Source organism: Peromyscus leucopus, chromosome 9 (genome assembly GCF_004664715.2).
Source record: "Peromyscus leucopus breed LL Stock chromosome 9, UCI_PerLeu_2.1, whole genome shotgun sequence".
Classification (NCBI taxonomy): domain Eukaryota; kingdom Metazoa; phylum Chordata; class Mammalia; order Rodentia; family Cricetidae; genus Peromyscus; species Peromyscus leucopus.
The window spans coordinates 102,703,022-102,715,992 of NC_051070.1; the positions used below are offsets into that span (position 1 = coordinate 102,703,022).

At 47.2% G+C, this 12,971-nt stretch overlaps 1 protein-coding gene across 1 annotated transcript; it reads left to right on the forward strand.

The window, feature by feature from the left end:
• C9H10orf99 (chromosome 9 C10orf99 homolog) lies at positions 1-7,689 on the forward strand. The gene is made up of 3 exons (XM_028883030.2): positions 1-333; positions 3,209-3,283; positions 7,131-7,689. The coding sequence occupies exons 1-3, from the start codon at positions 264-266 to the stop codon at positions 7,214-7,216; spliced, it is 231 nt and encodes a 76-aa protein (XP_028738863.1). The 5' UTR covers positions 1-263; the 3' UTR covers positions 7,217-7,689.
• The last annotated feature ends 5,282 nt before the right edge of the window (positions 7,690-12,971 follow it).

A 12,971-nucleotide genomic window follows, 5' to 3' on the forward strand; every position in this document is an offset into this window, starting at 1 on the left:
CAGTGGCTTTTCCTTGCACGAGAGCTTCCTTCTCTAACCAGCTCTCAGGGCTGCACATTTCCAAATCCCTGCAACAAGTCATCTAATCCTCCTGACTTCTTGAAGAGCTGGTTTATTATCCTGTTGGGAGGGGACTTCTAGGGCTGGGATGCCTTGCCTGTGGGGAACGCCTCTCTCTGTCACTATAAATGTCTTCAGAGGCCAAAGAGAGGCCTTCTGTGTCACCGCTCCCTCCCTAGCTGTGAGACTCCAGCTACTTCACCATGAGACTTCTAGCCCTTTCCAGTCTGCTCTGTGTGCTGCTCCTCTGCTTCTCCATTCTCTCCTCAGAAGGTAAGGCTGTCCTCTAGTCCCTGCGTAGTGATTCCATGGTCTGGCAAGGTTTCAAACAGGAACTAATGGGGCGCAGGTCCCGGCAGACAGTCCTGAACACTGGAAAGAACTATGCAGATACTCTATCCACCACAGTGCCCAACAGGTAGGGAGCTTGGGGACTTCAGGCTTTGTATCTTCTACGTGCAGTCCTGTATTCCTAAACATGCCGAGGGCATACTGTATAAACTAAGGGTTTGGCATGAGATGTATAAATTAAGGGTTTTGACACCAGATGTATAAACTGAGGGATTTGGTATCAGATGTATAAAGAGAGGACATGACCACTCCAAGGTATGGTTGAAAGTTTTTATAGTAGATATAAGGTAAGTACAGCCAGAAGCAAAGAGAGGAAGTAGAAAACTGAACATGACCAGCAGAATGGACTCGGTCGTGAGAGGAGAGATGGGAGAGTGAGACAGGAAGATAAAAAGAGTTCCCAACAAAGGAAACCAAGAGAGAGGAGGCCAAGAGAGGAAGACAGAGGAGAGTGCCTGGCTGAAATGGCAAGGTTACATGGAAATAAGAAGCTGGGGAGGGAAGCCCGTGAGCTGGAGGAGTTTAGGGTTGGGGGCAGGGTGAGAAGAACTGAGAGGAGTTGTTCTACTGAGAGAGCCTGGGGAAGCTGCATGTGCTTTGGTATGGGAATGGGCACCATGGACAGCCAGTTGTCTGAAAAGTAATAAGGAAATGGCTCCTTTAGTTGAAGAAAACATGCAATGGAATTCGGGGGAGTGGAGTTTCCTTTGTTACCTGACACCTGTATGAAGCTGCATGCTCACCCTGCAAACACAAATCCTCTCTGAGAGCTACTCCCCTGAGTCTTGACTGGGAAGTCAGGGAGTCTCTGTTGCCACTTGTGTTGTGTTGGGGACAAAGTAAGTGAACAACTGATCATCTGGACTTGAGTATCTCAAATCCTTATGAGAGGAAAGCTCCATGGGCAGGTGAAATGGGGTTATGCATGATAAGGGGATATGTGTGTGGGATGCTGCTGTGTGTTCAGATGTGGGGAACGTACATGATCTTTTTGTCCCTATAGAGACGAATATTTATATCTCCTGCCTTTAAGATTCATTTTATTTATATGTCTATGTGTGGATATGTCACACGTGTGCAGATGCCCTCAAGGGCCGGAAAAGGGTGCTGGATTCCCTGGTGTTGGAGTTACAGGTGGTTGTGAGTCACTTGAGTTCTTGGACCCAAGATTGGGTCCTCTAGAAGAGTGGTAAGAGCTCATAAAGCCTGAGTCACCTCCCCATCTCCTTACTATCTTTCTTCATTTTAAAAGCTGAGTGCCTCCAGCACTCAGGAGGCAGAGGCAGACAGATCTCAGTGAGTTCCAGGCCAGCCTGGTCTTTATAAAACAAGTTCTAGGACAGCCAGGAGGAACCCTGTCTTGAAAAACAAACAAACAAAAAACAAAAAAAAAAAGCTGAATATTGGAGCCTTTTTCTCTTACTTAACCTCCAATTAATTTTTTGTATCAATAGTTATGATGATTTTAACACTTAGACATAAAAGGTTTTAAAAAAAGAACACCCCTCACCATACTTTATCACTCAAAATACTGATGGTTGACCTTCGTCCTCCTGTACAGCATCATCTCTGAGTAGCAGGGCTACAGGAAGCCCTTTGTTCTGATGGAAGCCCTACCTCAATCCCCTTCCCCATCTCTTCCCAAACCCTGCCTGACCTCAGAAGCCCACCAAACATGACTTCTCCCCAGAGATGCTCAAGACCACTCCCACAGGGTAGTTAAACTGCCTCCCAGAAAACAGACATGTGGTTTTTCTGTCTCTCTTCCCAGTCTCCTCTCTGGGGGCGGGAAGATAATCCAGGAGTGCTTTACCCAGTAACCCTGGGCTTTTTCTTAATTTGGTTTGATTTGGCCTGATTTGGATTGCTGCCTTATAGAAGAGGCTTATGGGGTGCAGAAACTTTTCATACTTGTTTTTGGTTAGTTAGTTGGTTGGTTGGTTGGTTTCATTGCTCAAGTTTCTGTGGTGAAAAGGTCAGCACAGCCCACAGCATGACATTTATCAGACCACTATTTTTGGATTATTTCAAGGTCACCAATACAATTCTAATGGAAAATAAATGAGAATGAATGTCTTTGACCATAAACCTTCCCCCCATTCAGGACTCTGTCTGGGAGCTTCAGGTTATGGCATTACTAAAAAGACATGTGTTGCCAACCTATGAGTGTTCACCCATGAAGTCATGTGCTTGGACACACTATATTAAGCATACAGTCACAAAAGCTTTGTGTATACAAAATGTTTCCTGTATTGTTTTCTTAGACTACAGATCTGGATTATCAAGTCAGAATTCATGTCTCAGTGCAAAGACATTTCTCCTCAGTGCTATGCTTTTCTAAACAGCATTATGAAGAGGAAACATCCACAGGGCACAGTGACCTCCAACATTGTCTTTATCTCTGGAAAGTCACACAACATAGGCTACTTCTTCCCCAGCCCTCAGCCCACCTCATCCTGTTTGTTTGTTTGTTTGTTTGTTTTGGGCAGTGGTTGTTTGTTTTTAATAAATGTTTGTTTGTTTTGCTTTGTTTTATTTTTCAACACAGGGTTTCTCTAGAAAGCCTAGGCTATTTTTGCTCTGTAAACCAGTGTGGCCTCGAACTCAGGGATCTGCCAGCCTCTGCCTCCCCAGTGCTGAGACTAAAGGAGTGTGCTACTACTGTCCAGCTTTTAACAAATATTCTTGACCTCTGGGTCTTCTCAGTAGAAGCCCTCCCAGTCATATCCAGGTACAGATTGGCCTGATGGTGTCCCTGGCCCACTAATTGGAGAATCTGTACCCTTTTACTTCTCAGGGAAAAGGCATCCTGCCAAGATCCCAAAATCTTGCTGTAACCTGGTTCCTAGATCCAGACTGACAACCCAGAAAGGTAAGTAACCTCATCCTGTCTGGGCTGGGAGTGGGAAGATTTCTAGGGTGGCCATGGGACAGGCCAGATTTGTGATCTGCTCCAGCCAGTATCTTGTGACAAGCTCTAGTACAGATGACCCACAGTCAATCTCAGTCACAGAGGTTAGAGTTCTCTGAAGAGGCCATGACTTAGCCTTTAAAACTGAACATGTTCTGTCAAGAAAAAACTCTTAAGAAGGGCATAGGGCCCAGGCATGGTAGCACATAGCAATCCCAGAATTAGAGAAGCTAACAAAACATGATGATGAATCTTGAGACCAGCAAGGGCTTACACAATGAATTCAAGGCTCAGGGGCCTGTGATCTGGCTCAGTCAGTGGAAAAATGCTTGCTTAGAAAGCTTGGGGTCCTGTGTTCGATCCCTATTGCAAGAAAAAGAGAAGAGAGGAGAGATGTGGGGAAGCACCCATCCCTGGATGGGAGGCCTCATGAGAAAGATTAGGAACCCGACTACAGATGATAGAGAATGGGAAACTGGTACAGAGGAAACAGCAGGCATGAAGGTGTGGTGTGGGCAAGCAGGAGACACAGACAGGGGAGCTATAGGATGGGAGGTGCCCATTGGATCTGCAAACCATAGCCCACCTGGAGACCTGAAGCAGGACCTGCGTGAAGGCCTCCAGCCAGTGTGTGGAGTATGTGGGTACAGAGAACTCCAGGAGACAAGACAGTGCCAGAGATGTAGACAGGTTCACTGAGGCTCAGTTTGACACCAGCATGACCATGAGGCCTGAAAGAGCCAAGCTGCCTCCTCCCAGACCTGGGGCACCTGACAATAGGTAGTGACAAAGATAGGCCCAGGTTCAGATCTCAAAGCACACAAATCCCACCAATGGGACTCCAGGCCAGCAGCAGGCCAAAGCTCTGAGCTGCTGGCCCAGGGTGGGGGGTTAGGATGGCTGGAACTTTGCAACTTTTGTACAGAGAGTCCCGGAGCTTAGAGCAGGCAGAGACCTGTGGGAAGGCAGGCTGCAGAACTCAGAGCAGACATGGCCTGACTTGAACTTAAGGCCTGTGTCTCAGCTCTCCATAGCCCCAGCGCTAATTCCTGGGAGCCCAAGGCTCCAGCTCCCCGTGTTGCTACAAGTAGCGGCACCTGAAGCCCATGACCAGCTACCAGGGGTGCTGTCTTCCAAGGACTTCCTGTCTTCCTGTGAATGAAGAGGGGGACAGAATTAGGAAGACAGGATAGCTCCAACCTTGGTACCCCTGAGAGGTTGACAGCCCCTCCTCCACACTGCCATCACACCCAGTCAGGGCTGGGTAAAAATAACCACTTCTCTCACACATGCCTTGTGAATAACCAAGTGTGAGGCACCCGCCTAGGCAAGGTGGAGGGTGAGCACTGGCTGCCAGCAGCTCTGCTTCCCATAGGAGCTTGTGAAATAAGGTGCAAATGTAGGGGAGAGAAATGCCAGCTCCCCGCTAAGGATGGCTTGCTGGAACTTGTCCTCACCTCTAGCCCCTCCCTGCACAGATGCACAGAGGCAGGAAAGAGAAACTGGGGGAAGGAGGGCTGCACACACACACTACACATACGCATATACCCACACAATCATACAGACGCAAATGCAAGTACATGCATGCAAACACCTGCACACCACATAATTACACACTACACACACAAACCTACACACACCATACCACATCACACACATACATACATACACATACTATATATCACACATCTAGAGTCACAGACACAAATACATGTGAATATACCACTTACTATATATATATAGCCACAAATACTATACACATATAGACATACAAATACATGCATATACACACACATATATACACAACTATATACAGATATGTACACCACATGCGCACAAACATACCTACATGTCACACGCAGACTTAGGCACATAAATGCACATATAGACTATGTACAGAGAGGCATGTATAAACACATTCACCACACTCTACACACAGCTCCTAGAAATGTGGAACATGGCCAGGTACACTCCTTGTGTCCAATACAATAACAGCCTTTTGTTGAGTGCACAATTCTATGGGAGAATGAGCTAAGTCAGGGATCTTATATTGAGACTGGATTTCCATTTGAGCATATATTTCAAAAATTCCATGGCAGAATTCATGAGCAACTTAGAACAAGAAGACTTAATTAGGCATCTTTGCTGGACTTTAAAGGCACATAGTTGCCTTTAAAGCCTCAGACCTACTCCAGGGAGTTCTTGTCACAATTATACAGATTGGGGAACTGAGGCTCAGAAGGACCCAAAAGCAGAGCTAAACACCAGTGTCTGTGGGTCCCTTGCACTAGAACAGACAACCTGGTCTCTGGAGGGAAGTTTTCTGCAGAATGTGAGCATGAAACCTCCTGGAAGGGAAGTGCCCTGTTGGGGGGGGGGGTGTCCCAGCTCCACCACCTGCTGGCCCTGTGCTCCTGAGCAGGCTCCTCCTCTGTAGAAAGTATGTGGCTGCAGGATCAAGCTTGCTGGTATTGAGAAGTCAGTAAGGTATGTTCACAGAGCACACAGCATCGGGTCAAGCCCATAACACCCTATAAACCTGTCTTGCTGTCACAATGGAGGAGGCTGGGCTTCCCCGGCAGCTGCACCCACCCCAGAGCCCATATGTAATGTGTATATTTGTGGATGGAGTTACACGGCACATAGATGTTGTGTATGCTGTATTTGTATACGTATTTGTGTGTGTGTGTGTGTGTGTGTGTGTGTGTGTGTGTGTGTGTGTACCTCTCCTTCCAGCTTCTCCTTTCAGTCCTGACTCTTCACTGCTGCTGATTACCCAACACCTAACCCAGAGAACATGTTTGCCCAAGCTTGGTGCTTCCACCCAGAGTCTCCTGGGACAGACCCTAAGATCCAGAGAGAAGAAAAGAGAAGATGAATCAGGGTGTTGGGCAATCAACACAGGATTTCAGGGTGCTTTGTGTTCCCGTAATCTAGTCTCCTGTACCTGCTTCACAGGCACGAGAGCAGGGCCTCCTCCACTTTCCACGAGGAAGGAAACTGATGCCCGCTGAGACAATAGAGGCACTCAGAGTGGCTGCAGCTCATGCCAAACCTTTCCTGAGCTCTGCTTTGGGTCTACCTGCTGGGCTAGGCCCACAGAATGACCCAATGTGCAAGGCATGGGATTCTGGGTGGAAGTGACAAATACATCTTTGAAAGTTAACAGGATAAATGACTAGCAGTCTGGCTGAAGTGAACGCACTTACCAGTTTACTAGAAGGAGATGGGACAGAGTTTTCTTAAAGCAGGCTTACAAACTGTAGAGCGAGCTATGTAGCAACACTGTCCAGGCAGCACCTTTGAAAGGAACATTCAATACACTGACACAGACAATGGTCTGAGCCAGACTCTTAGCTTCTTAGATCCCACCAGATCAAAGTCAGGAGCGAGGAGCCTTTGTGAAGCCATCTTCTGTCCATGTGTCACGAGGTCACCAGGGGATGCTCCTGCGAGGCCATGTGGACCCGAGACAAGCCCGGGTCCTGAGGATTTGTGCCACACTCCCTGTTTCAAAGCTCAACAAAATGAGTTAATCCACAGGGGCAGGCTCAGGGTAGAAGTCTGCAGGACCACCCCCCTCCCCCGACACACACACCACCACTGCCCACCATGTAGCTGTCTGTCTTTAAAAAGGGACTTAACTACAGTGGTAAAGGTCACCCACTGGGGAAGAAGGGCCTATTGGTAAAATTAATGTGTAAGAGTGAGTTTTAATTGTTTTTTGCTCCTTCTCTTCACCCTATTCTATCCTCTTCACTTTGCCTTCCCATGCCCCTCCTTCTTCTCTGCTGTCACTCATCCCCAGGAAACCACCTGAGGCACTGCAAACCATGCAGAAACAAGCCACCATTCAAGTCATGGGTGGTGCCTGGTGCTCTCCCACAGGTATAGAGCTCCTGAAGCCCGGCTCCACCCAGATGAGACCTTCATGCCCAGCTGTGGAGACACCAGAAGCCTTGACTTGCCCCCTGCCAACTTTCATGGTGGCAGTGAGCTGTGATAGCGAGCTGGGAGGTTTCACTTCAGACATCCAGGAACAGTCCAAAATTCCTAGACCTGGTTCCAACGGTGCCACCAACCTTCAGAGTCACTGTGAAGCCCACATGTCTTCATGGCTCCGCAAGAGTGAAAGTCAAAGATTCCTCCTGTGGGAGCTACAATGCCAGAGATTTCCAAGCTGGCCAGAGTGCAGAATAGCAAGACCTCAGTGCGATCAGCCAGGACTACAGCACCACGGGCAGCCACAGACAGCCTCAAATTCCTAGCCTTTAACCAATGGTCTCTGGACCAACTCCTGTAACTTCCTAATTACGTCACCAGGAGAGCACCCAAAATAATAAATAATAAATTGGCTATACATGGAACATCCTTGTCTGAGAAAATAATGTGGCCTGAAGTACAGTGTTATGCTAAAAGGAAAGTGTCTGGAAAACCTTGGTGTCTACTCCATCACAGGACAATCCGACAGTAAGAAAGAGACAGTAGTTAGGTGTTTGGGTCCCACATACCAGGACACAGAGCCTAGTCTTGCCCAGGTTTCTCTGTAGGCTTGACAGTTCAATTTTCTGTAAAACAGAAATGACTGGAAGGATCTACTTAGGAGCAAGCAGATAGTGATAGGGTCCCTGCAAAGTACTAAACTTAGAAAGGCCCAGCAATCCACCCACCCTGGAGCAGTGTTTATCTCCACAGTGAGCAAAGAGCTCAGAGGAGACAGGTGGCTCAGGTCTAAGAGGCTTGTCTCAGTAAAGCTCCCTCTAATCGGATCCTCCCAGCAAGGTGAGAAGCCCCCTTTCCTGTATTACTCCCAGGCCTGAGTGAGAACACCAGGGCCATCAGGTGTGAGGCTGATAGGCAGGGCATCCCTGAGGACAGCCATGCCCAGGCAAACCAGAGCTTGTGGCTTGTCAAGGGCCAACGTTCCACCTCCCTTTCATAACTGTTCACTCACTCACTCCTCCGCTTACCATTCCCACGGAGAACAGTGGTCAGACTCTGCCCTGGGTCCCAAGGTTCAAATAACATGGTTCTCTGACACCTGAGAGACTGCCATTGCTGCGTAAGCACAAGGTGAAGAGCAGAAGGTGAAGTGTAAGAATAAAGAAAAGGGGGGGCTGGAGAGATGGCTCAGAGGTTAAGAGCACTGTCTGATCTTCTAGAGGCCCTGAGTTCAATTCCCAGCAACCACATGGTGGCTCACAACCATCTATAATGAGATCTGGTGTCCTCTTCTGGCATGCAGGCAGAACACTGTATACATAATAAATAAACCTTTTTTTTTTTATTTTAAGAGTAAAGCAAAGAAGATAAGTAGCTGAGGTATGAACTCAATGAGAGTCAGATAGAATCCCAGCTAGAGAGGGATGTGCTGTGCATGGGAGAGTTGGTCTATGCGCTGTGGCGTATGTACTTCACTATGCATGGTGTTGGTGTGGTATGTAAGTGTAGAGTGTGTATATGGCCCTGTGTGTTTTAGGATGATGTAGAGGTAGGAAGGTTTGAGAATTGGAGCAGAATTCATTAACTAGATAACTGTGTTGTGGGCCAGAAGAGAAGCAGAAAATGAGAAGGACTCAGCATGTCCTTGGATTTGCCTTGAGAACAGGAAGGATAAGAATGGGGTAGAGCAGGAGAAAACGCAGGTAGCAGCAGCTAGAGTGAGCTGAGGTGGCAGAAATACAGAAGGTAGGAACAGGCTTTATGGTGGCAGTGGTGTGGTTTCATGCTTCCCAAGCTTCCTGGGCAGTGGAGGATGTGTCCACAGTCCATTCGTGGTACTTTCAGACCTTATTAGGAGCTCCTTGTGTCTGAAACTTCTACCTCATTGACAATGGGAGGTCTGGTAGCTTCTCTCTCCCATCCTTATATGCCCTCCATTCTCCCTTGAAAAAGGCAAAGAAACACATGGATAAGACTTTACACATGTACTTGGGTCTACCAGGAGAAAGAAAGATAAGAGTCCAAGGACAAAGCCTGTGCCATCCTGAAAAGGGCACAAGGAAAGCACACGTGGAAGCCTCAGGATCTCTGAGGGAAGGGGGACAGGTTAGTTAACATTAATAAGTAATAGAGGGACACAGCTGATCCTTGGAGAAGAGAGCAGCTCTTGGGACAGGGAGTTGTAGGGACTGCAGTATCCCAGCTCAAAGCTACTTCCTGCAAAAGAGTACTATGAAGGTCAGCCTTCTAGGGACACCAGCCCCAGAGGAGCCCAGGTCATAAGGACTTAAAAAGGAACTACAATCTGGCACCCGCTCCTCCCCACCCCAACTCATACCTACCCTATTGGTGAAATTATTAAGGCCACTCCACGTAGTTAAAAGGGAGATTTATTTAGTGTTGTAACTTACAAATGAAGGGATAGGTAGGTTGCAGGGTCTGGGAAAGATGCAGCACAGTCCGGCAGTGCTCTCTGGGGAACTCTGCTCAGTCTATCTCCAGCGTCCAGGGTCCAGGAAACAAGAGAGGGCAGCGCATCTGGATCTCGGGTCTTCAGAGCCCTCTCTTGGCTCTGCCTTGTAGGCGTGATAGTTACTGAAGCTTCAGTGGGGGTTGGAACTTCCAGACCAAAGCTGGAATGGCTACCCACTACACTACCCCACATATGTCCTTTCCCCAGGGAATAAAAGAAATCTCAAGTCTGGTTTCTAGCTGGAACTTAGCTCACTATCAGGCCTCACCAAGGCCCATCAACCCAGGAGGTGGGTGCTGATCCCCATAGACCAAGCATCTCCTTCTTTCACTGGCTCCCAGCATCAGTACCACGGGCTTTTAAACATTTCCAGCAGTGAAGAGCTTTGTTCACAAAGGGCAGACAGGGAAATTAATGAATGTAGTTCCTCATGCTTAGGGAGAAAACCCAAGCATATAGAAGTGACTGTAAAATAATAAGACTACAAGTCACATATTGATTGCCTTTTTTAGCTCCTTGAAGAATCTAGGCATGTTTAGAGGATAGAGTAGGGTTATTAGAAGAAGTGTATGATTTCTGTGGTAACTAAAGGAGTCCATGGTCCTTGAAGGGGTGGGACACTTGGAGCAGTTGATAGAGCATGAACGTCTGAGACAGATTTGGGGATCAAGCAATGGCTCTGTCACACATACATTTATGCGATATTGGATGAGGTCAGGTGACTTCTCAGATCCTCAGTATTTCCATCTGTAAAATACTGTAAATTACCCATCACCTCTCCCAGATTATCTGTGTGTCAATGGTCATCGGGAACATGAGCCTTGATAGCATAGTGAGCACCTGCCACAGTAGAGGGAGACTGGGAAGCCTGGCCCACTTCCCTTTTGTGTGTTCATGATGGACATGTATATTTACATTGAGAGATAAGGTCACATGTAGATGAGGAAATTCACATGCAGATGGTGTGTGTGTGTGTGTGTGTGTGTGTGTGTGTGTACACAAAGGGGTCTGCAAACAGAGTAGAACTCATATGATTGTAGATAGCTGTGGGAACATGTATGAGGGAAAAGGACTGTGGCTTAGCATGCTCTGCTACAACCTGTGGGTTGTGACCCTTTTGGCAAACCTCTGTATCCAAAAACTATTTAATTATGATTCACAACAGTAGCAAAATTACAGTTAGGAAGTAGAATGAAAATAATTTTATGGTTGGGGTAACAACATGAGGAACTGAATTAGAGGGTCCCAGCATCAGGAAGGTTGAGAACCACTGTTCTAGCAGATCAGATGAAGGTAAAGAACTTGTGCTGACATGTTGGAAGAGTGACCTGGAGCGCACATTCATGACAGGCTGGCAGGTGACATTCTAAGTCTTGTTTATCAAGAACTGGGCCAGCGGCTATAAATCCATCAGAGGAAGAGCTATCAGAACCGGAATTAAAGACGACCTAATTTGGAAGGGCATACAAGGAGGATAAAAGCTCATGAGTCACCCTGCAGAGGTGATGGCCATATGGGGGTCAGGGTAAGTGATGTATGTGAAGCTGCCCAAGGTGACAGAGTAAGAATCAAGCCCTGAATTCCACAGCAGATGATCCCCCCCCCCCAGATGCATCAAACCAAACCCTCCAGGTAGCATCCAGACTTTCTACACTGTAAGGTCAAGATTATGGTACCCAACAGAGTCAACAGGAAAAGCTGCTGTTTTCACGTGTATTGAGGACAGGGCTACATCTGACCATCTCAGGTAGCCCACTCCCCTGTAAACTGAGATGTTCCTGATTTTAGTATTAAAAGTCTTGCATTCCTGGAAATTCCTAAGTTGTAGGTAAAGTCATGCAGATGAATGGCAGCCCTTCTAGCAGATCTTGTACATTTGTGGGCAGGGAAGCCTCTTTAAGGAAAAGAACATTAGGGTATAAGTATGAAATTACAGTTCTGGAAGGACAGGTGAGTGATTGAAGGGCCTGAAGTTGAAAGCTTCAGTAGCTTTATGACTGTGTACCTAAAATACAGAGAGTTTCAACTTGAAAGATAGTACAAACCAGATATAACTCCAACCTCTGCCCCTCATTGACTGGGTGAGCCTATGTAGTGGTTTAAATGAAAATGTCCCCTATAGGCTCATAGGGAGTGGCACTATTAGGAGATGTGGCCTTGTTGGACTAGATGTGATCTTGTGTCACTGGGGTTAGGCTTTGAGGTTTCAGAAGCTCAAACCAGGCCCAGTGTGCTGTGGGATGTCTTCCTGTATGGTGTGGATATGTGTGGCTCCCATTAGCTAATAAATAAAGCAGCACTGGCCTATGGCAGGGCAGGATGGAGCCAGGCAGGAAAATCCAAGAGAGACAGTGAGAGGAGAAAGGAGAGGAAGGGAAGACGCCGAACTGCAGTCCAAGGAGCAACATGCCATGAAACATCTGGCAATACATAGATAAATAGAAATGGGTTAATTTAAGATGAAAGAGCTAGCTAGCAAGAAGCCTGCCATAGGCCATACAGTTGGTAATTAAGATAAGCCCCTGAATGATTATTTTATAGGCGGCTATGGGACCTTGGGGCAGGGTGGGACCGGAGAAACTTCTGCTATACCAGTGTCACTCTTTTCCTGCTCCCTGCCAATCCAGATGTAGAACTCTTGGCTCCTTCTCCAGCACCATGTCTGTCTGCATGCCACCATGCTTCCTGCCATTATGACAATGAATTAAACCTCTGAACTGTGAGCCAGCTCCAGTTAAATGTTTTCCTTTATAAGAGTTGCCATGATCATGGTGTCTCTTCACAGCAACAGAAGCCCTAACTAAGACAGTCTACGTAAGTTTTTTTCTTGGCTTTAAAACTTTCCTCTGTAAAACATGGGCAATCATACCAGAAAGACTGGGCAGGCTAAATGAGAGACATGGTTGAGAGTGTACACACGCGCGCACACGTGCACACACACACACACACACACGTTAGGCAGGCATGTGGCCTATACATCTTCTCTGTCCCTCTCCAGTGCAAGTCCCTTGATTGAATGGACTGACAGTAGAGAAGTCAGAGGCCTGAAGGAGCCTCTTAGGAAGGAGGTGGTAGACAAGATTCAGAGAAAATCAGATCTCAGCACATCAGAAAGACACCTGCTTGAGGAACCCTTACATCAGAGCAAGCTCCAGCAAAGCTATCTTCCACACTCAGTGTGGGACCTGGCTTTGTCCTAGGATTTGGAAAAGCGAAGAATCAGAAGTACCTGTG

Bases quoted from the DNA above. Each gene is read 5' to 3' on its own strand.
- C9H10orf99 (XM_028883030.2), top strand. From the start codon at position 264: ATGAGACTTCTAGCCCTTTCCAGTCTGCTCTGTGTGCTGCTCCTCTGC. The intron at 334-3,208 runs GTAAGGCTGTCC...TTTACTTCTCAG, and splicing joins CTCCATTCTCTCCTCAGAAG to GGAAAAGGCATCCTGCCAAG. The intron at 3,284-7,130 runs GTAAGTAACCTC...ACTCATCCCCAG, and splicing joins CAGACTGACAACCCAGAAAG to GAAACCACCTGAGGCACTGC.